Consider the following 26030-nt stretch of genomic DNA (forward strand, 5'->3'; position numbering starts at 1 on the left):
TTTTGCACTATGAAAATATTTTACTTTCATTTTTTTTTACATATTTTAGAATCTTATGTAATAAATTACAGTTATACTTAAATATATTTATTTACAATACCTTATGAATAATTGACATAAAAAAATTAATTATATTTGATTGCCAAAAAACATTCTGGCAGTCTTTTGTACTTAACACATGGAATTATTTATTTTGAGATCTTGCAGATCTCTTATATCTACACTTTCTTCCATGTGCCTTTCTTTGATTTGTATAATACATAAGATATAACGTAGAATATTAAAGCCCAGATCAACATTGAAATAAATCCCATGTAAACAGCTTTATGGTCAAGGGACCAACCACGCATGGTTATACCCCGTAATGCTTCAATAGCTAATGTAATTGGAACAAATTTATTGATGTACTTAACAAAATGACGAGCTCCTTGAGTTGGCCAAATAAAACCTACGCATAAAAAAAACAATATTTTAGAAAAATTAAAATGTATTGAATTGATATTGTATTTTATTTACCACAAGCACACATCAATAAAAAATTTGTGCCTACTCCTGCAAATCCAGCTGCAAAATGGCTATCATTTGCCAAAGCCAACACAAAACCTAAAAATGATTTTAAAAATTAGGTAATTTATAAAGTTAAATTAAAATGATATTTGTATTCTAACCATAAACCATGCCTGTTATTCCAATGACTATGAGTAGACTAAATCCAATTGTAATTGATCCAATGTATGGATTCTCGTAAAATACATACATAATTATTAAAATTTCAATTGCCTGTATACATATGTATGTAATTTGAATAATTGAATGAGCTAATGCTATTTCAAAATAAGTCATGCCAGAAGTAATGATCCGATCCAATATACCACCATTTTGCTCATCAAGCATAACAAAAGTTGTAAAAATTAATGGCAAGAAAAACATACATCTAAAAAAAAAAAAAAATATCCTAAAGTCAAATACTTGAACATTGAAACTTATGTCTAGATTAGAAGAAGATAGCTACTATCTTATATATTAAAAAAATGTATGAAAACTAAAGTCTGGCCGTTCTATCCGGCCGATTTCCTTCATTTTTTTTTTTTTTAAATGAAAAGTACTTAGACACAGGTATGTCATCAATCGTTGAAATTTACTCAACTCCCACCTTACTAAAGTTATACTTAAACGCGATTCTTCCCTGTACATTTCTTATGGGACACATCCACTCAAGCAATTTGAATTCTCATAGTTCCTCTTCTAATGAATAGATTTTGATTGTTTCACTCTCAAAACAAACACTCAGCGGATCAATCTCTTTCTTTTGAGCTATTAACTGCTTAAATTCGTTGAGTTTGAGGAAAGTTATGTGTACACAATCAACTTTACTTTCAATTTTTTCCAAATACTGCATTCTCATTAGCTCTTACCAATTAGTTTTAATAAACACTCTCTGTCATTTCGACATGTCTTTCAATTTTTGATATTGTACTCATTTATTGATTTGTTAAAATGTGTTTATGTATTGATTCGATTACACCTAAACTTTTTATTATATAAATAAATTATCTATTGCGACTTTTCGCAACGGTTATACTAGTATTTTTTTATTATACTTAAGGATTAAATATTACAATAAATAACCGTAATTAAATGGCCATTGGCTTATTTAACTATACTTTCAATTACAATATAATCAGCTTAAGAACACTTTTTAATGTGATGAACAAAATACATACATGCAAACTGTGCCTGGTGCAACAAAATGAGCAAAAGACCCTGTATTGGAACCGTAAATAGCATCATGAACCTAAATATTAAATTAATGATTTTAAAGTTTAAATTATATAGGCATGCTTATAAAACAAAATATGTAGCCACTTACCTTAATAGGATAAGAAATTACTTTATCCAAGGAATCTTTACAAGAGCCAACTAAATTTTTTAAAGCATCAGCTAAACTCAAAGTCACGTCTCTTTCAATCAAAATTGACATATATCTATCTAAAACATATTCGTATAATTTAATGATTTTAAAATTTTTTAGTAATTTCTTCAAAAATATGATTACCTGAATCGTCAATCCAGAAATCTAGAAAACTATAGTCAACTACATCTTTAAGGCTGTCTCGACCTGTAGTAACTCTATCTTTTAATGATTCTGTGTAATTCCAATTGATTCTTAACAAAGCCCAAATTTCATTTTTTTTTATAGAATTTTTTGCAACTTCGACATTGTGATAATCTCTCTGCAAACATCAACAAATAACAATTAATATGGTATTTTATGGGTACACTAGTTATTAATATTTTATATTATATCATAAATATATGCACCCTTTAAATATTCAACAGATTTATAATATTTATATTTTTATATTACCTACTACACTTACAATTTTATAAGTTCTTTTACGAAGTTGGTAAATCAGTTGACAACTACCATACATGTTTTGGTCCAAAAAACAATTATTATTATTTTTATAAGTAAAATTTGCACAATTTCTGAAATCAATTTCTTCGTTTATAATTCCAATATTGATATTTTTTGGATCACGTCCAATAGCCATATTGAAAAATACAGTTATAATGATTGGCAAACCCAACATCAAATAGGTCATTCTAAAAAAATTGTTAATTTGTATCAAATGGTTTTTTATACATAATGTATACGTAGTAGAATCAAAAAATTCCCATATTTTTTTTTTATGTAAATATTTATATTCAATTTAAACTTAAATTAACTTAATCTCCTTCAAAATATCATCTTTCTGCAAAGATACACTTACTCCCACATATTTGTAACTGCTGGATACATCTTTGATAAGACCCTGAAATTTTCTATCGCACATATTTTAATGTTTTCAAGGGTCGCAAAATGTTGAACTATAATGTCGGAAATAGCTATAAGTCATATGGTGCGATATCTGATGAGTAAGTTGCAGACAATTTTTTATATCAGCTAAAAATTATTGAACTATAAAAGACGATTGATAGACGATGCATTGAAGTGATATAGAAACCAACCATTCTCTCAATTTTCTGGCCTTTTTCAACGAATCGAATCTCTTAAATGTTTTAAAACTTCAATATAAAAACCAGAATAGTTTTTTCATTCGATAAGAATTTCCAATGAACTAAAGTTTGACAAATTTAAAAATAAAATGTAATGTTTAACCGTAGTTTCAAGGGTGAACTGACAGATCGGGAGAACAAGAAATTTCCTGATGGGCAGGCTAAAAGTTGAATTGTGGGGCCCATTTGTTTGTAATTATATTTTATTGTGATTTTTATAATACAATAATAATTTTGTTTTATTTAAAATCTATAAATTACAAATAATACATTTATAATAATGTCCAATATTTCGTTACGTCGCACTAAGAATAACGATTAAAACTCAATTTACCATTTGGCACTTTGCATAAATTATTAAATAATTAATAAATAAGTTGATAAATAATATTTGCTTTTGATATTATGTGTTATAGTACATGTTTTGAATATTTAACTGAAAAATGTGTGATATTATAACATAAGTCTTGAAATAGTTTAATAAGTTAAACAATAGTTTTCGGACTGTTTTAAAAAAAATTTCGGATCTGCACTGAAAGAGCCATATGTTCGAATTGTGACATTTTGAAAAATAAGCTTGAACTCTATTTCATATGCATACGATTACAGAAAACACTAAACTAATGTAGTCTTATAGACTTATAATTTATAAGTAATAAATTTAATTTTCCTTTAATTCCAATAATCATATATTAGATAGGATAAATATTTTTTTTCTATAAATAAATTCCAGGAACTTTTTGATCTTACTACGTAAATTTGTATACAAGTTTATGAAGGCTGTATCTGAACTGTAATTAAATTCAGAATATGTAATTAAAAAACTTTGAAAAAAATTAAAAAAAGTTTTTACATAATAAAAAATAAAATAAAATTAGTTATCAGTTAATACTCGTAAATTAATATTGAAATAAATAGTATAAACAGGGACGCCCACAGAAATGTAGCTCAGGGAGGCAAAAAAATTGTAAGTACCTAAATACTTATAGGAAGATTTACTGCTACATATTTCATCTACTCATATTTTGTATTACTATCATTAATAATTTTTCAAAAATCAAAACTCATTTAAGTTTATATAAAATTACATTATTAGTTATTAGTTTTAATATTTATAAGAAAAAATATAATAAAGTTTAAACAAAAAACAACTTTATTTGATTGAATTCGCATCATATTTTATTATTTTATTCAAAAAGTAATGACAATCTCCTTTTGTTTGAAGCAAATAAATTAATTGAATCATCATTTGTTGGTTAAAAAAATGTTAGATACTTGTTAGATACAAGGATTGTCGAATAGTCACTGAATACCCAAGATCAGCTTTATGTAAAATAACTTCCAATTTTTAAGTGACGCGAAAATCTCAGGGGGGGCAATGGCCCCCACTGGCCCCCCCATCCGGGCGTCCCTGAGTATAAATATATAAATAAATAAATAAACGCTTAGATTGGCGTTTTATTATATTTGTATTGTACGACCGGTTTTAAATTAAAAATTCATCGGTAGATATACAAAAAGTCAATAAAAACACAACTGAATATGAAAAAAATAATGAATCAAAAATACTGAGAAAAATTAGATGTTTAAGACGGAGAAAATGTATACTACTTTAGTATAATACTTTAGTAGGAGAGATTATTTTAAATGAATTTTTTTAGACATAGATATGTTAAGAAATATAAATACTTCAGTTATTATTATTTAAAATATTATTTTTTTAAATAAGTTTTTATATTTAAAATATTGTTAAAACGATTTTCTTTATTTCATTGTATATGTGTAATTTTTCTAAAACTGATTTAATTTGAATGTTATTTTAGGTATAAAATATTTTTTTTTTAATTTAATTATCTTTATATAATAAATTATTTTTAGTTTTATTGAAAATTATACAAATAAATATTATTAAATACCCAAAATAATACTAACATAGATTCAGTTTTAGAAGAGTTATACGTACACAATGAAATAAAGAAAAATTATTTTAATAATATTTAAAATGTATAAACCTATTTTAAAAATACCTCATATAATTTTAAATAGTAATAACCAAAGTATTTACTTAGTATTTATCTTTCTCAACATACATATCTATGCCTAATAAGAATTATTTTTAAATAATCTCTGCTTTTAAAATAAATTTTCTCTATATTGAAGAACCAATTTTTCTCAAAGTATTACTTCTTTATATAATACTCCAGGCTAAGCATTTATTTTTTTATATTTGTCAACTATTAATTTATATATTACACTTTTACCATTTTATATTTCACATAATAAATCCTTTAAAAAATTATAATTTCATAAATCTAAATTTAAGATGATAAAATATGAATTCCCCCAAAAATTAATTCTATTAATGCCTATTAATAAACTTGTAAGTAGTAATTTTTAACAGAGACAATATTACTGTTTATTTCTCCATAATAAAAATCGATTTTTCAACATCTGAGCTCGAAATCGTCTTGTTTCAAATTTCTTGTTATTATCTAGAGGTAACAGTTTTTTTTGCACACTATCAGCAGCAGGCAAAGAAGACTTCTAAACAATAATGTACATATAAATTTTATACAAAATACAAATAAATAGTAATAATTTATGCAGTGACGTACTTATACATGAATTTGGGAGGGGTTAATTTTTAAACAAACAATTCGGTGGTCTGAACATAAACAAAATTAGGGGGCTAGAGCAGTGGCGTATCCAGAATTTTTTTTTAGGGGGGGCACACACTGTCTAAAATTTTACCTTATACACTACCTACTACCAAAAAGATAAAAAAAAAATTAACCAAATATTTAATGTTTTTAATGAAAATAGTTTATTTATATTTACAGTCAGTTATTAAGTTAATATATATGTACATAATAATAAATAGTAATTTAATAATAAAAACGGGTTAGTCCAAACAAAATTATTAGTGTATAAAAACAATTGTAGATTGTATAAAATTATTTTGACCAATTAACGAGTTGCAATTTTATCAAAACGTGATAATTGTAATAATGATTACTGGTAAAACCGCAAAATATTCATTGGTATAAGCATATTATTGTAGTATGCGTTCATGTATACGAATAAATATAAATCTTTAAAATAAAATCTAGTAAATACAGCCAACGAGGGGGGGCATGGCCCCTGTGCGCCCCCTGGATACGCCACTGGGATAGAGGGGCTAAGCCCCCTCAAAAACATTAAAAGCCCCCCAAAAACCATGCAAAAATTTATATTATTATATGTGATTATTACTGAAAAATTTTTCATATGAATTAAAAAAAAAAAAACTGAAAATATGAAATTTTTTTTATTTTTAAGTTTTACTTGCCTTCTAATAAGCACATTTTTATAGAGGGTGAAGGGCTTATAGTTTCCGAGAGACAGTGATTGAAAAATAAATGGGAGGGGCTGAAGCCCCCAAAATTTTTTACTCTAATTGCGCCTATGGTCCTGAACCTAATAAGACATTTCGTAAACTTTAATAGATTATTCATTTTTATTCGTTATTATTTTTAATATATTTATAAATAAAAAAAATAAAATAACGCGTATTAGTTCCGTTCGTCACTAAGTTTGATCACTTAAATTTTCAATTCAACTTGCGTTTCAACATTAAATGTATTAAATTTATTGAATGCAATAGATGCATGTTTTTTCTGTTTTCACTAGCGACGTCACAAATCAGTCGTCTTTCAGGTTGTTAACAAAAAACTTGTTGAATTCACATTACTTTTAGGTGTTACTGTGGCCTACTTAATTATTGCTAGTGCAAAACAAAAACATTGGATGGAAGCTTTTTTTAAGATTCAAAAATTATTTAAAAACTCAAAATTTTGAAGCATAGAAAACCTTGCGTTGTAGCGAGCGTCACGAAAATACCATATTATAGAAATACTAGAATAAACAGTGCCGTGGTAATACGATAACGATTACAGATTAAAATAGGAATTAGTAGATGGTCGTTATAATTACACCGTCCTTATCTACAATATTTTCTTGGAAATACTCAAATACGCATAGGTACCTTCCCGTAAGATAATGTCAGGGCCGGATCTAGGGGAGGGAAGTCGGGGATTTATCCCCGGGCGTAAGATTTTAGAGAGTGTAATTTTCGTAATTATTAACAACTAATTTGATATTTTTAACTTCGTTAAATACTGATATAAGGTTAAAACTCAATAAGTACGATTGTATAATGATTATAAGAACACAATTTATTTGAGTATTTGTTTATTAGTCTATGGATAGGGCGTAATTTTAACATTTTACCCGGGCGTAAAAATTCCTAGTTTCATCTCTGGATAATGTACAGCTGTATTGACCAAATCTAAGGTTCGCGCACACAGCGGCAGTAACGGTGGTGATGACTGTGACAGTGGCTATCTCTGCCTACGCACACGGGCACTCTGCATTGCAAAGATTTTCATGAACATTTATGAAACATTTATAAATGTACTTTATTTAAGTTAAATAATTAATTGTTTATAAAATTAGAATAATTTATTTAATATAATATAAACGAAGTTTTACGATTTGTAATAGAAACATTTTATGTAGGTACATATACTTGGATATTATGTGGTCCTTTACTAACTGTAGTTGGAGTATAAGTAGTCTGTTCATTTACACCTCTAAAATTTAACTCCCGGGAAAAAAATAAACTATCTAAGTCATAAACTCATAACCCATCACATATTTGATATTTCAAATATTATCTAAATTGTTTCTTAGAACTATAAAAACAAAATTATGTAAACCATTCGGTAAATAATAAAGATTCATGTTCGGTATCGACTGAGCATTATAAGTTAGTTAATGTTAATGATTCTGATATAAATACGATTACACCCAAATAAACCAAGTATTTAGAAGAAATAGTCTAATATAATATACCACTGTGTAAATTCTAAACACAGTATTTAGATTATTAAATAAAAATATAATATCAAAACATGTAATCTTACATATTTTAGTCTATTTAAACTATAGTTTAAATAAATTATATATAATGATATAAAATACGACTAAATACTAGTCATTGTACTATATGTAGTGTTGAATCTAGGATTTTTAAGAAAATACCGCATCGCGGTGGCGGTGAAAATAGGTCCGGCCGCGATATTTGTGTTCACCGCACTGCGATTTTCTAACCGTCACCGCCGCCGCTACTGCTACCGCCACCGCGGCAGTGTGCGCGAACCTTTATACATCTCATCATAAAAAACTAATTATTTCCAAACATTTCAAGAGGGTTTTATATCCCCCCCCCCTTTAGTACGCCACTGAATTTATGTAATTTATCAATTTTATGAGTACACATGAAACAGTTGAAATCTATTTTCTCTCACTGTATCAGCACAAACAAAAAATATATCTTACTTGTATAACTTTTGATGTATCAATCATACATAACTTGAGGAACACATCTTCTAAAGATGAACATCCATAACATTTCATTAAATTTTCTGGAGCATCTTCTGATAATATTATACCACTTCTCATCATACCGACTGTGTGTGCTCTTCTAGCTTCTTCGATATAATGTGTAGTAATAATGATTGTTTTACCTTCAGATGACAAGTCAGATAAATGTAACCAGATTCTAAAACATATTTTATTTTTGTAACAACTTATTGACTTAGATATCTTTAATTGATATAATTTCCCAACTTACTTTTCACTAAGTATTGGGTCTAATCCAACAGTAGGCTCATCTAGTATTAATAGAGTTGGATTATGAAGAAGAGCAACTGCAAGGGAAACTCTTCGTTGCTGACCTCCACTAAATAAAATAAGATAGTGTTACATAACTATCACATGAAAAATTTTAGTTTTAGTTAAAAAATAACGATTTTGTAGTTAAAATCAACGCCAGAGAAATAGGTTTTATTGATATTTATTGAAAACAGTATTTTTGGTAGTAAAATATTTAAAAATTTTATGGAGCATATCAGAATTTAATTAGATAACGACTAGAAATGATTACCATTCCGTCAAAAAGTTATACACTGAATTGTGAATCACTTAGATTACACATAAGATACAAAAAATTCATTCCAAACTCGAAAATACAACGAAATATAAATACCTATCCACGCACCATATAACCAATATTCCCGAAAATCTATTATAATCACTAGGTCTTTAAACATCGCCTCCTTTCTTATATATCGAATTTGTCAAAATTATAAATTTAGTGTAAATAATAACCAATGTGTGATAATTATGTAAACTATAATTTCCTTTGTCAATTTTTTATACAAAAAATTAATAAATATAAATATAAGCAAGCCACAACTAAACTTGGCCATTTTTGGGTAAACAAAACTCGGAAAGAATTATTTTTATTATGCAATAATTATGGCGTTCAAATTATAAATGATAATACACCACTATCATAAGCCTATATAAGTGGAGTACTCAATAAAGAAATAGTTAAACAGACTGCTTTCTTATAGTCAACTTAATAATTTCATAAGTTCTAACATTTCCACATCGTTAAGCTTTAAAAAATTTCTTCGATTATCAGTTATTTAAGTAAATTTGTATCAGATATTAATATAATATAAATATAATACCCCTAAAAATAACACAAAAGATTGTTTAATATATACATATTAATAAATAAAAAGAAAAATGATCAATATGTTGTTTTGTATACTACGCAGTATTACCTTATTGTTTTATTTATAATGTACCTACGTACCCTCAAACATCCTAGCAAAGTTTAGGTTTGAATTGCTTCGTTATCAAATTTTACGACAGTCTGCTACTTGTCCTATAAAAAATACCCACATGACCAATTTTTTGATTTATGGTTCTTCTAATTTTACTTTGAATTTTAGTAATTTGGGCTAGGTAGTTATATTAAAAAAATTATTAAATTGTAGAGGGTTTCATAATATTTGGTGATCCACTGTTAGACATTGATAACAATATTAATCTATGTATTTAACACAAGTAATTTTATCTCAATTACGAATTTATTTAACTATTCATGCTTACCTTAAGTTATTTATTAACATAGTTCTTTTAGGCAAATCAAATATAGCGTTATAATATTTGTAACGATCAATAATTTCATCTCGAGAAAGACCAAAAAGAGTTCCGAAGTAAAAAAAAATTTCTTCAACGCTTAGTAATGGATCTAAACACAGATCCTATAAACATATTTATTTTTTATATAGTCCATTATATTGTGTACGAAAAAAATTACTTAAATTACCTGTGGCATGTAACCAATATCATCAATAACATTTGATTCTAAATTAATTACACCATTATCCAACTTCGTTCTACCTACTATACAATTTAAAAGGGTTGTTTTACCGCAGCCACTAGGTCCCAAAAGACCATAACTATAAAAATATATAAATATATAAACTTATTATAAAAAATTATAATTTTTAATATAAAAAAAAAAAAAAAAAAAAAAAAAAAAAAAACGATAAACATAGCTCGCCATAGTAAAATAGTTATGAATTATCATTAATTTAGGTTCTAAGATACAAATTAATAATTGGTAAAATGTATTATTACAATTAAACACAAAAAATACTTTAAATAAATATAGCTTGCAGATATCCATAAAAAGTGTTTATTGACAGTAGTTAAAAACATAATTTAATTTTTTATATGATTAAATAATTCTAAAAAGTTATACAAATAGTTTATTCATACATCGTATTTCTACGAACAGTTAGAGAAACTCCTCTAAGTACAATAGCCGATGAATTGTACTTTTTGAATGCACCTCGAACTTCAACTGAAGCCGTCGGAGGAGGTTGTGGGTGGATGGCCTCCCTACACATTCTGTTAAACATACGAAAATACAAACTTATTATATTTATAATAATAAGATTATTTTATAAAATTCCTTATAATTCTATATATTGTTCAATGTTTTCATAATTCATATTTCAAATGTTTGCGTAGTATAAATTATTGTAATAAGTACATTAACAAATATACGCTTATTATTTGTCAACATATACTATACAATGAAATACTTAATCATGTATTAAGTATTATATATATATATAAAATATGTTTCATTTATTTTTATCTATAGGTTAAACAAAAGGGATTCCGTAATTATTGTAGCGTAGATAGGACTATAGAAGTGTATATTTTTTTGCCGAGTTTCATGATAATATGAGAAAAGCGTTTAATTTATATTTTTCCTGATCCTAGAATATAACAATAGTAATTGTTATTACTAACATACTTTGAAAAACACTTTAATATCCACAATTTTGAATGTTTTATACCAAATTAGAACGAATAAAACAATAATTATGTAAAATATATAGTAGTATAGTGTGTTTAACATTCAAACCTTTGCATTTTTAATATTTGAATACATTTTGCATGACGTATTTACATATTTTGGATGTAAATTAGGGCAACAAAAATACAAAATAAAACCTTTAATCCTTATTTATTTGTTTGTGAATGTTGATGCCTAATATTAATATATATATATATATTTAATGACACTGGTCTCTAAAAATAATTAAACTTTAATAATAATTGCCCGGGTTATTAGAGTTGCATGAGTTCAACTATTAAGTATGACTTTAGTCAAATTAAATACCTACTACGAATACTTCTCGTATTTACCTACACATATAATCGCTTTACCCATATAAATAAACTGCTAAACTCATCTATAATATTATATTATATCTACATAGGTAAGCAGATACGTGGTTACTGAAAATGAGTACCTATATTATCACTGTACATAATTAGTATATTTCAATCATGAAAAAAGGGTCATTACATAATATTAACGATTGCATTTTGCCAGTGCACGCTTTAAAGTTTAAGTCACATGACTATGCATTATTTGCAAAATATAATATTTAACATAACACAGTTAATATTTATTTAAATGTATTGTTACTCATTTTAGATAACAACTCTAAAAACTAAAATGAAAATATTATTTCAAGTGTTTCATTAAACAAATAATTTCTACCAAACTAAATGAGTAATTTATACATTTAATTTTAGAAACATCTTTAGTCTTCGTAATTTGTTGGTATTTTATTTTTTTAAAACTTTTTGGTATAAATTACTTTACTATATATACGTAACTAATATTAATGATATTATATCAAATATCCCATTTCATGATTATATAAGGTTAGTAATTACAGTTATTTGAAGAATAATTAAAAAATAATATAATTTTTTTCTTTCGATTTGTGGTTTTATGGAGGTAATATGGAAACATGTAACATACTCGTAATAGTATTATATTATTAAGAATGTTTTTCAACATAGTAATAGTCTTCATAATATGATATACGCCTACTATATATGAACCTATACAATATACACGTTACATTATATATAATCAAACTATGTTGTTTCGACCTTGACTGATATTAAATCATCCAAATGTTTAAATGAAAAGTACTTTTGTAAAAAAAAATAATTATAATTTGATGTAGTTATATAAAATTATTTTTAAAGAGCTAGATTAATTTTGACCCCATTTTATTAAAGTATAATTAGCTATAACTCAACGAAACTAATTTTTAGATTTTTACCTCGACATTATAATAAATATTTAATTGTATCTTCAGGAGTAATACTTTAATGAAACGAATTTAAATATATATACATTTCAAAACGTAATATTATAAAATTCAATATTTAATATGTGTTTTTATATTTTATCAATAAACCTTCGACGTTTAATCACCAAGTCGTAATACTTATAATTGAGACAATTGCATTAATTATTTTTTCATATATTATACCTAATGGTATTGTAAAAATATCATAAAAATAGTTGACCTATCCTATTATTAAAATTTGTTGAATAAAAATCATATATATACACATCCATACTTATTGAAGGTTAATTCACAAATAATTAATTAATAAATTGTATTACATTATATTACTACATTGGGATAAACGTTAAGTGCCGTCTAAATTGTTGCGTTATTATTTATTATTCGTTAAAACCAATAGTATTAAAATACATATTTCATGTATAATACTTCCAAGGCAAAACTAGAGTAATATCATTAATTATAATAAATAGTAGTAATAGTATTTATAATCAATGGTAATATCAATAAATATTAAGTGATATATCAACATACAAATCGAATTAATTAGTCACAAAAAGTATGGTATACATGTGACATTCACTTATTGGCGCTAAAAACTATAAAATACAAAATTATATTAAAAAAAATTATTCTAAACAAAAAAGTTAATATTCTGGGTATTCATATATAATATAATTTATTCATACATAACACAAATGTGTGTGAAGTTGAATATAAAATTGAAATTATTGTAAAAAAAAATGCATACATTTATGATCTTAGAACCATTTTTTTTATATCTGTAATAAGCCCGCTACATTAAATAATCATTATCAGGTAGGTAATTCTACAAGTGGTTTAAATTTTCTTAGATCCTAAAAGCAATGAATATGTTTAAAAATGTAACATGTCGGAAAAATAAATAAATATTTAAGCCAGTTTTATTGTTATTTTTTTAAATAAACATAATACCTAATATCTGAAATAGATTTAGTTTAAATCAAATATTCTCAAAAGTTTACTATTTTATGTTTTTCAATTGTCTCTAAAACTTCTTTTAATTATCTCGGGTCGTACTGCATATGCCTAATTTTTTAAATTATTGTTTTTTAGTAGCATAAACATCTTAACGGATATTTGACACATTTATTAAAAATCGTAAGGTCTGTAAGATCTGTAAATTAAATTTCTCATGACTTAGCTCACAATCTTAAACACGTTAAAAATTAAATTGATTTAGATATTAAAAAAATGTTCAACTTAACAATTTAAAAATATATGATTATTCCACAGTGCGTATAACTTAAAATTAAAAAAAATCGATTATAATAATATTTTTATTTTAATTGATTAGGGATGGACAACTCAAAGTTATTAGAGGGCCGATTTTTAGAAAATTAAATTCTAGTGGGCCAGAGCATGAAAAAAAAAATTCAATAAGAATTTTAAATAACATTTATATACACGGTAATAATAAATTCAACACACTCGACAGTACGATACAAATGATACAAGAAACTAAATAGTTTGGTAAAAACAGCTATAGTTGAAAGCTATACTTATACATAGACAATAAACTTTAAAATTGTATGGTGTAATTTTAAAATATAGCACGGACCAGATAAAAAAAGCTCGCGAGCCGCCAGTTGCCCACCCCTGCTATAACTTATTAATTTAAGTACTCAATAGAGGAATATAGAGATAATAAAATAGCAAATAATTTATTATTATAAAATACTAATCAAATACTAATTATTGTCTAAAGCAGTGGATCAATATACTTGAATAATTGTTTAAATAAATTTTTTTTTATGGTATTTATAATGAGCTATATATCATAAATAAACTCCTAAAGCATTTGAAAATTAAAACTTAAATTTAATTAATAATGTCCCTATATAAATAAAATAATTTAAGTATTAATTATTTTTACGTATTTATAAAACCCATTCTAATTAATCTTAAATTAATTTTAAGTTTAATTGTATTATTTATCATTTTAATTAAAATTAAAATTAAATAGATTATATAATTCATGCTTAATTTACAGTTCAACAATACAGTAGAATCTCGGTAATCCAATAAATATCAGTTCACGCTTATATTAACGTTATATACGCTATACCTATTACGCCGTATTAACGAAAACGACGGGTAATTGGGATTCACATGAAAACGCATTTTTACTTATTCAATTTTACATTTTTACTCATAATAAGAAATGATTAACTTTATTGTGTTTTATTATAGCATATTATAATACATACTAGGTTTAATTAATTTTTCGATGGGTCAGATTTAAAAAAATTACCAATTTGTTTTTTTTTTATTTGTTTGAAATTATGCTTTTTCTTTAAACACCGAAATATCACTTGCATCTACTCCATTCTCTTCTGCCTAGGTAATGGACGTAGAAAAAGAATCTATGCAGTGGGGTGTTTGAACAGCTACTTCTTCTCCCGAAGGTTTAAAAGATCGTTTACGATAGTAATTTTATGGTAATTTGCCAAATAAATATAGGTTAATACAGCCGGATTACTGGACGTACCGAATTATTGAATAGTCGTATTACCGAGATTCTATTGTATTCTTAAGCTAGATAGTCTCATTATTTTATTTTTTTTTCTAAGAAAAATATTGAGATTCACGATACGATATTCTATACCCAGTGAAACTATCATCAAAATTATAAAGATATATTAAATTTATTATAACTAATGCAATGTTAAAATGAAAATTAAAGATATTGTATTTTATAATTTCATTGCTGTATTGATTTTGACAAAACAAAATAATAGAAAACAAAATTTCATGTTTTAAAATGATAAAAACTATATTATTTTATCTACTATACATTAACATCCGTATTAAAATTTTAAATAATTGCTTGTATTTTTTCAATATTATAATAAATACACATTTATATTATAAAAATGTATAAAAAATGTATTGTGTAAATAAATTTGTAACATAATGTATTGGTATAATAATATTATGTTTAACAATTATTATTTTATGGAAAATCTAATGCAAAATTGAAGTATGTATAAAATAATAATTATCAAAAATAAGAATCAAATCCCTATTAAATACAAAACATTTATAGCTACAATAATTGTCATTACATGTTTAGTGCTTACACTAATGTGAATAATTATCTTATAAACAAATAAAAACATAATTTATACTTCACCAAATATAACGATTAGGATTGTATATTATAATTTATGAAACAACCTTTTAACGATTTAAGGTTGATTATATGTGTACAATAATCTCTTCTGCGGACTTTTTGTTGGGTACCAATATTTTATTGATTTTAGAAAGTTAATACTATTTGGCTACTTAGTAGTTATAACAACAACCTATTTTAAATATCCAAAGTCTTTATAAGAAAGTATAATTTAAATTATTTAAAAATTAGATACTTAGAATAGCATTATAGAAATTGCCAGTAGTTATAAGTAAATAATTTATATCTAATTGTTACTCATATTTACTATGTTATATCTGTATGATATTAAACGAGTATTATAATCTAATTATTTAAATTATTTTTAGAAAAATTATTTAAAGCAAGTCAAAACATGGGTTTAATAGTTAACGAGGAGAAGACAAAATACATGGTTATGTCAAGACAATTAACCCCGAAGAACAATCTCAAGATTCACGGATACTCTTTCGAACAAGTAAAATACTTTAAATATCTAGGGGTGAACATTAATGAGGAAAATAGCATGCATGAGAAGATAAAGATCAGACTGATGATGGCAAACAAAAGCTATTATGCAATGAAAGAGATGTTCACGTCGAAGTTACTGTCGCGACGAACAAAGGAAAGATTGTACATAACCTATTTACGGCCAATAGCGACGTATGCATGCGAGACGTGGGCGAGCACAAAGGGTGATGAGGCAAAGCTAGCCATTTTTGAAAGAAAAATACAAAGGAGAATCTATGGTCCAGTATTTAATGCAAACCTAGGAATTTTCGAAAGAAGGAAAAATGAAGATTTACAAAAACTCTATAATAAACCGAACATCTGCAAATTTCTTAGTAGCAAAAGACTAGAATGGGCTGGACACGTGTGGCATGCAGAAGGATGTCTTATAAGAAAAGTGCTCGATGGAAAGCTGAATGGAAAAAGACCCATAGGAGACCACAGCAAAGATGGTTCGACACAGTGAAGAAAGACTTAACACGAGTGGACCCTACTTATAACATCAATTTGGCAATTGATAGAATGCATTGGAGAGGTATTGTAGAAGCGGCATTAGACCTAAATGGTCTGTTTTAAGCCTAAGAAGAAGAAGAATTATAAACTAAACTATACACAACAGTATATATTATTGTCAAAACTAAATTACCTACTTAATAATCTAGTATTTATTGATTAATATATTTATTAAAATATACTATCTAAATATAATACAATATTTACATGATTTCTATAACCAATGAAAATGTACAACATTTTAAGATCCATTTATATTTATTTTAATAAGTTTTTTAATAAATAAAGTATACGTCAAATTTTCATACCGTTTATTACCAAATTATAACTGATTTTATTTATATGTTATGCAATTATTGTTGATTATATTATGACATACCAAATATATGTAAATATCAATTGCATTTCCAACTAACTATAGTTTAATGTAATTAATTATACAGACGTATTATATTATTAAGACTTAATAAAAACAATGGAATTTTGACATTGAAAACTACATATCCGGTATGATATAAGATAAAACCTTCGTTGATAATTTAACCATCAGGACACATAAGGAAAGAAATCTATTGAAAATTGAGTAACAATATTTAAGTCTATTGATGTTTAAATTTCCTATATCTAACAGTAAAAATTAGATATATTTTGTACATAGTTGAAAAATCTAGTGCAATTGTTTTTTAACATTTACTTTATGCACGCATGAACGAACCCTTATACCAGCCCCTGTTTTTTAGTGATCCCCGACACAAAGTATATAGTTGTATAGTATATAGTAAATTGGAAATATACACTACGGATTCGAGAAGTGTGTACCTACTAAATACTAATAAATAAAACTACTATGAAACCAGTTTAAGCAAGACAGTTGATGAGGACTTAAATAAATCTATTACATTTTAAATTATATATCCTACATTAAAATAAATAATTTGTAAAAAGTTTTCAGATTTATACCAGACATAAGTATATTTTCAGTTTAAAAATAATAAAATATTGGTGGTAACCTAATTATAATGTGTAATTTGATTAATAAAAAAGAACTATTACTAAAAATGATTAATGATATTGAACTAAAAATTATAATAATATGGAAGTGGCGTAGAGGGAGGTTTTGTATCATATCGTTGTACATTAAAAAACGTGTAGTAGGTACGAATTTTTATGAAAAATATGTACATATATATCTTGAATAAATAATGATATATTTATAATATTTCATAATGTAACATCTGGTTCATACATTTTAAATAATATTTTTCGCTGTAAGAATTAAAATGAATTATTGTTGAAATCAAACATTATTCTAATAATTTAATATTTATATTATATTAATATTATTGTCTATATATATAGTTTAAAACATTTTTTTTTTACATTTTTTTCAATAATGATTAATTGTAATTTTAATAATTGTAAACCACATTAAATGTTTATTGAAACAAAACTGTCAAATATAAACTTTAAAAAATGCACGAAATTTATTTTCATAACTATTATTACGTAATCTATACATACGTAGTGGTATAGGTAATATTGTATTATATCATAACTTATTATTCTACATCGAAATCAAAGGGAATGTTAACTGCTTAGTATTTCGCCAGCTCTATATGTTAATATATTGTTATTTGTTTAGGTATCAAATGTATTAAACTTAACAAATTAAATTTTAAAACACCTCTCAATTTTAAACATGAAACTTCCAAGAAAAAAACTAATTTTTCGTTATCTAATTGAAATAATTTTACGTTTTTCCCATCCACTGATACAACTAGTTTGTTATGTATTGAAGTGAATAAAAAATTGTCTCGTATATGTTATTCCGCATTGACCATATATTATTACCAAATCAATGTCCTACTTTCACCGTGCTGTGATTGTGTATCGATGAACATTTTAAATTTAATCCCACTGCTAATAAAATGTAATTACTAACAGCAGTATTTTTTTCTTTCTTAAAATACTTATATCATATAATTTCATTTTATAAACGCGCGTACATACTCCGTTTTTGATGAGTGCATAATATATTTTGTTGAAAATGCATTTTAAAAGTAAAAAATAAATAATAATAATAACATTTAATAGACAATTGTCTAACCATTTAAAAAAAAAAAACATAAAAGTTTTATAGTAGTTCAGTAAGAAATGTTATAAACACGATGCCAAGTTTAAGGTAACCTATATGTATGTTGTGTAACATAAAGCAATGGAATTAAAGGGAAAGTACAAAATAAAAATAATGAACAACCTACGATATTGTTGCTCCGGGTCAACACTTTTCGATGCATTTATATTTTATAGGTATGTAAAATATATGTAAGACAAAACTTCTACCCATATATGTAACTATATAATGGGGTTAGGATTTTTTTATAATTACTGCGGTTTACCTATTTTTAATACTTATACTACTTATACTAAAAATATACTATGACGCCTATAATCAAGGAATTTGTTTTAAAGCGACACATATGTTAATTAAAATATTTGATCAAGTCTTTTTAATTACCATAATTTTACATTATGATAATACTTCCACTTTTTTATCACAAATATTACCGTTTATTTATTTATTTCGTAAAATATTTAAAACTCTTTTAACTCATATATACCATGTTGATTATAAGAGATTTAAATACAAAAATATGTGTTTTGTACGAACTATCCTTCTATGTTTATTTATTTTTTTAATTAAATAGTTAACGTACAGAATTTTCATAATATTTTTAAAATAAATATTGTAAAACACTTATTGAGACAGAAGAAATAAAATAATTACGTGTATATACTTGCAAGGATCTTATGTTTTTGCTTGTACACGAATAAAAATATAATAGTTTAGAAAGATAAATGTAGTCATTCTACTAGAATTATGTAAATTTCTATCTTAAAATTGTATTTATGATCCGTGCAAATATCTTCCTTGAAGGTCTTTTAAGTACAATTAAGAACAATCCAAATGAGTTCTATTTGAATAAAGTATAACTATTCATGTCATCATCATACAAAACTACAACATATTAATGTTTTTAACCTTAATTGATGGCCAATAGTCAAGATTTTTTCTTACTAGTTTTGAAAAACATCCGAACTCATGAAATAATTTGTAATCAATCGTAAATAACATAACCATCAAACAAAACCTCCAAAAACAGAGTAAAGCACTCAACAAGGTTCATTTAAATATTATAATATATAATGTTCTCGTTTGTGTGCACGCGCCGCGTGTTTAAAAAAATGTTATGAATTAAACTATATTATAATATTTGTATTGCTTTAGTACATATTTCTTATGTTTATATACATATTTGTGTATTTAGAAGAATGTAATAATAAAATTAAATATTTAATTACATGTGCAAGTATTCGAATAAATTATAAAGTTCATTTAAAAGTGAAATCTGAGCCTTGAATCCATCATCAACCTTGACCGAAGGAGAATACATACAGAAAGCAAAAGTGTTCCCGGAGAGAATACATATAATATTATGAACCCCTCAGGTATTTGAACCAAATAATAGAGATGTAATAGATATAAATAAATTAAACGCAGATATTTTATTAAAGAATAGTGATGAGCGATAAATTAAAATAATAATCTGGTATTTATATAGTTCATAAATTATAATAGTTGGTATACCAATAATTGCCACATAAAATTTATTATTATATTATTAATGACTCGTAAATGCATTGTAATAAAACCAATGTTTATTTATTTATTTAAATTTATTTTATTAATTTTATTTACATTTATTTAAAAACTGTGTTTCTCTATTGAAATATTTTTTTATAATAGATACTTATTAGATGAATTGATTTATACGGTAACATCAGTTGTAGATAAAATTAATTAATTAATTAATTTATTAGTTGTAGATCTTAATTACATAAATTTTGTATAAAAGTAAATTACAAATATAAATGTGTGTAAAAATATAAATGCCTCTAAAAGTTACAATTCTTAGAAAACATTTAACATTTTATAGATTTATTAAACGAAAATTCCAACAAGAGACCAAACATATTACATTTATTTAAAAATAAATACATCGTATTATTTAAACATTATTTCTCCTTAACTCGGTATTTCTTCATAAAAAAAACAAATACAACCAAAGATGGTCATTAAATAATGAAATATATACATATTTACTTACATTAGAATAAAAAACGTGTATTAATAATTATTATAGTATACAGAACCATTAGTACTGAAATATAATATAATACATATTACCTATGTTACAACTAATATACAGGTTAAGTTAAAAAATATTCGCTTTATTACCTACACGTAAAGCGTTTGTCGATGACCCAATTCTAATTTTATTAATGTTACAAATATCGATATGTTGAATAATGTTAGCCGGCTGATTTTCAATTGTACACAAAACAAAATGTTTTCTACTTTTTACAATATTATAACACTACGATAAAACATAGTGTAAAAATAGGTACAAAATTAATTTGTAGGGAAAGGAACTACTAAATTCTCAGGGTCACCGAGTGTCCATCCTCACATCACTGATAATCTATCTACGCTGTAAGAGCTTAACCCTTATTATTTACTAAGCCTTATAATTAGAATACGTGACTCGGCGTCCCGTCGATCAATAACTAATCACGAACAGTGACGTATACGAAGATGTAGGAAATTGCCTGAAGTCGAAGATCAAATCTCGAATAAAAATTAACAAATGTTTACCTCATATTATTATCTATAAAATGTGAGTAAATATTTTACTGTTTAATCATTGTTTAAAACCTGCAAATCCTTAAAGTGTATAGTCATGTTTTAGGTCTAATAAAAAAATTCTCGTCATGCCACTGATCACGAATTTATTTAAATTATTTCCATGGACGATGGTCGTCTTTACCCACACCTATCACAACCGACAGATTTATTCAAACGACGTCTTGCATGATTTATTATTTTAGCTGACAGTGCACTGTTGACGAACCGATAAACATGTATGCATCTTCATCAGCTCGTCAAAATACTTGAGTTTTGTTAGCATAATCATAACCGTTTAATCTTCTACGTGTGTATAAGTATGTACGAACACATTGTATTATGTTTATGTTTACCGGTTTCCTAGATTTACCTGCCGTGAGGATCCAAATGTGATGAAGGGCTGAAATAATGTACTGTGATGCAAGAGTCAACCGGTCGACCTTACGATGAATAATAAAAAATAAAAAAAGTGCTCACCGATTGCAGTTTAAAAGATGACCGTGACATACACTTTGATCAAAATCTGCACAATATTAGATAAAATTAAAAACATTTCGGAGGATGTCATTACTTTTATAAGTAAACGTAAAAATATGTCCTCGTATAACTACGCGGAAGTATAAATAGTATAAAACTAATAAACGCGTACTCGAGAGATGTGTTTGAGTTTATCGTACACACGGACTATAAACTTATAATAATTTCATAAATAAAAATTATTCAAATTTAATTCCATAAAATGTAGTATACTTAATATTCAATTAATAACTAATAAATGGTATATGTATTCACGGGTACAACTAGGGCTCAAATATTGGGGGTGCTGAAATTGTTGATAATAAAATTAAATCGTATTTCACTGTAATTATTGTAGATTATATAGATTTGAAAAAAAACATTTAAACATTTAACATGCTAAATTTGAACTCAGGAATGCTAAAAACCCTCTTACGCCTATGTATGTATTCATCACACAAAGTACATATTATTAAAAATAATGTTTCACGAATATAAATCGATTTTATTAAACCAATATTAAATTTTTTCATTTTAAATAAGTGCATTTATATCATATATATTTGTATACAATCATTTCCAATTTAGTATTTAATAAGTTTTAAATATTAAACTTTCAAACTGATTGAAATAAGCATTTATATTATGTAATAATGTCAACAGTTCAATTAATTATTGATTGTAACGCATCTACCCACTAAATGGATAGTATAATAAATATCATGTATCAATTTAAACAATAAATAATTTTAAAAAGCTATTGGAAATTGCATATGCTACGTTGATTAAAAATAAATTATAAATTCATAGCGTAGAATAATGTCTTCATTTAGTGGTCAGTTAATTTCTTTTTTTACAGACCTCATTTCAATACCTATCTTAAGTTATTTTATCAATACTATTGGCAACTTACCTTAAATAATATTCAAATTTACAATATCTTTGTTACTAGGTATTAAATATGATGAATATAAGAATAAATACCAGAAGAATCTATCGATGATAAAAAAGTGTAATAAAAAAAACTTACGCAATCTTAATTAGACCAAAATGTCAACATGTTACCTAACTCCCGTGAATCTAAACCTATCCAGACTAAGGATCTACGAACACTGATTCTTACTAAGCAGTACAAATAACCTACAAAATTATATAAGATATTTTAAATGTTTCAATAGAACTGTAATAAGAACTGGTGGCTAAAGCCTGTTATTTATACTACCATTCATTAATGAAACAAACTAAACTACTTTATTTTTAGCGTTGAATTAACATGCCATACATATTTCTTTACTAACAACAAAGTATTTTTATAAAATACTAGATATATTTTATTATTTTGAGTACATTTTAACTTTTAATTTATTACAAAAAACGAAATGAACTAATAAAAAACGTTCATTTTATGCGTGTTTATTTCTAAACCATTTAAAAATACAATAATAATGTATACCTAAAAAATCGATATGCTTTAGATTTTATAATTAAAATATTGTTCTTAGATCATTCGTTCGAAATATTAGGTATGCAAAAACGCTTAAAAATAAGATGATATATAATTTATAAATTAATACTTAAATAAGAATATAGTCTATACTAAGTATCTATGAATATTAAGAACAATAATAATTATAACATATATTGTTTTTGGTATTGTTATGCTACATTCGGTTTTTATAATACTTAATCTGATATAATATTAGAAATTCGTTCTTATTTAATACCTATATTTAGTTTTATTGAATAATGGTTAGAAGTAAAATAACAAAATAGTGAATATGTATGATTTTTTTTAAAATTTACTACTTTCGACAATAGTAAAAAAAAATGTACATTTATAATTCTTCCCTCAGTACTTCTCAAATTATAATGGTTCATATTATTGTAAATTTATTTCCATTAAAGTACCTACATGTATGAATAGTTCGACTTTTTCTAGCCTTCACGTTGCGAGTAAAAATATTTAGTTAAAATATTTTCGTCGATTCCTTTTATATTAAATATATTTTAAGAAATAAAATGTTTTGGAAAAAGTATTCATGATAATGTGTTTTATGGAAATAACTTTCTAGTTCTTAAAATGGTATTTTATTGCACACGTGTGTATTATTTTTATACACGTATAACATTCTCAAATCGATAATATTACTACAACATTGAAAGAACAGATCGATGATAGTACGAAGTTATATTTTTATTTTATTATATTTGCTATATGTTTTCAAATTGAATACTTATTGCAATCTAAATAATATAACAGCCACACGACTACATATTAAATAACAGAGTGCACTGCAGATAGGTCAATTACCTATAAAATATCACACTTGCACATAGTAGAAAATCGTATACTATGAGTTAAGAAGGAAAAAATTACGAAGGACGTGTTGCGTGCACATTTACGGACAGCTTATATGGTTATTAATAAAACTGGGCCACACTATCAATTGTTACGAAATTTAAAGATATTTTCTTTTAAGAACGACTTATTAAATATGACACTTAAATTCGTTTTAAATACCTCCAGAGAATATAAATACAGTTCACGAGGTTTACAAAATTAAGTTATCTGTTATAAATTTTTTTTTTTTTTTTTAAATTAATTTAATTAATTTTAAAATATATTAATTTATCACTCGTGTACGCATATATTGACAGTTTAATATAAAAATCAAAAGCCATTACAGTACTACAATATACTTTGAAAATCCTCTGATTCAACAATATTATTTGAACATAATTTTAAAAAAACGCCTAATATAAATTGACATGTATGCAATAATTGTATTGGAATACCATCTATACATTTTACCGTATCGAAAAGACCTAAAAAAATAATTAAAAATTTACCTTATATATCTACTATAAAATGTAGATACTGAATAAATATTTATTCATACAACCCTTATTCTATTATACATTTAACACGTTAAATATAAATACACGTTTAGTAGTATAGATAAACTCGACTATATTTAATGAACTACCGTGATTATACATTTTTCATGTATTCATGGTTTATCATTTTTCAAATTTTAGTATACATTTTTAAACATAAATACGAACGCACTTCATTATCTGTTATTACATTATATTATATAATATATAATATATATATATATATATATATATATATATATATATTACATGATACAATATATGTTTATAAATTGTAAATTGCAACTTAAACAATCAAAAACATCGTACTCTAAATGGTTTTTAATAAAGACTTACTTGATAAGTTGTAAGTTAATCCTTTCGAAAATCCAATCATGTGTATACTAGAAGATCCGATCTGATACTGTGGATCATTCAATACCAGATTGTAACACACGAGGTCTTGTAAACATTGTTGATGTCACAAACGACAGTCACACGGGGTTATACCTACTAGTTTGTGGCCATCGACCATCAGCCTCGGTTACATAGATACAACACGGTTTTATTACCCCGACCATTTACATTGCATATATTGTGGCCCCTCCACTTGATTTTTACTTTTTTTTTTTTTTTGCAACGTGCAATAATTTAAGTGTACAAAAATACCTTTAGAATAAAAATAAAGTTATTGTACACTGCAGTTATTTACATAATAACAAACACATATATAATTTATATTATGTGCATATATAGGTTAACTAAAAAACATACTCATAAGATGAACCATCATAAAATAAATTTATAAAATAATGATCAGTATATTATAACAGATTAAATGAATATTTCATATGTACAACCTGTGATGTTATGCTCTAGTTGGATAATTTTATAATAAACTATAACTGATTAAATATTAATAGTTTAATATTATTTGTCAACAAATAAGACATGCAATTACCTGAACTATATAACGCAGTAACGATATTAATAAATAAGTTCCTAATTAGAATATACGTATCAG

The 26030-nt window shown here is 25.3% G+C and overlaps 1 protein-coding gene across 3 annotated transcripts; it reads right to left on the bottom strand.

Annotated features, from left to right (window-relative positions):
* Positions 1–71: 71 nt before the first annotated feature.
* LOC112682177 (ABC transporter G family member 23-like) lies at positions 72–25555 on the bottom strand. 3 transcript variants are annotated; one of them, XM_025552697.1, is made up of 15 exons: positions 25364–25555; positions 22091–22136; positions 10741–10872; positions 10286–10418; positions 10066–10220; positions 8735–8842; positions 8440–8662; positions 5474–5604; positions 2382–2607; positions 2057–2234; positions 1871–1989; positions 1725–1795; positions 669–934; positions 517–603; positions 72–448 (listed from the first exon to the last, which is right to left on the bottom strand). In XM_025552697.1, the coding sequence occupies exons 1-15, from the start codon at positions 25401–25403 to the stop codon at positions 219–221; spliced, it is 2145 nt and encodes a 714-aa protein (XP_025408482.1). In that variant the 5' UTR covers positions 25404–25555; the 3' UTR covers positions 72–218. The 3 variants fall into 3 exon arrangements, with proteins under 3 accessions (XP_025408482.1, XP_025408484.1, XP_025408485.1); XM_025552699.1 differs by lacking the exon at positions 22091–22136; XM_025552700.1 differs by lacking the exons at positions 22091–22136; positions 25364–25555 and adding an exon at positions 21984–22080.
* Between the last annotated feature and the right edge of the window lie 475 nt (positions 25556–26030).

The sequence above is a fragment of the Sipha flava genome, unplaced genomic scaffold (assembly GCF_003268045.1).
Source record: "Sipha flava isolate LNK unplaced genomic scaffold, YSA_version1 1_pilon_pilon, whole genome shotgun sequence".
Classification (NCBI taxonomy): domain Eukaryota; kingdom Metazoa; phylum Arthropoda; class Insecta; order Hemiptera; family Aphididae; genus Sipha; species Sipha flava.

Coding starts and splice junctions, on each gene's coding strand:
- LOC112682177 (XM_025552697.1), bottom strand. CDS start 25,403: ATGATTGGATTTTCGAAAGGATTAACTTACAACTTATCAA. Junction 8,843..10,065: donor ATGTTAATAAATAACTTAAG/GTAAGCATGAAT, acceptor TATTTTATTTAG/TGGAGGTCAGCAACGAAGAG. Junction 2,608..5,473: donor TTATTATGGAGAAATAAACA/GTAATATTGTCT, acceptor CAATTTTTTTAG/AATGACCTATTTGATGTTGG.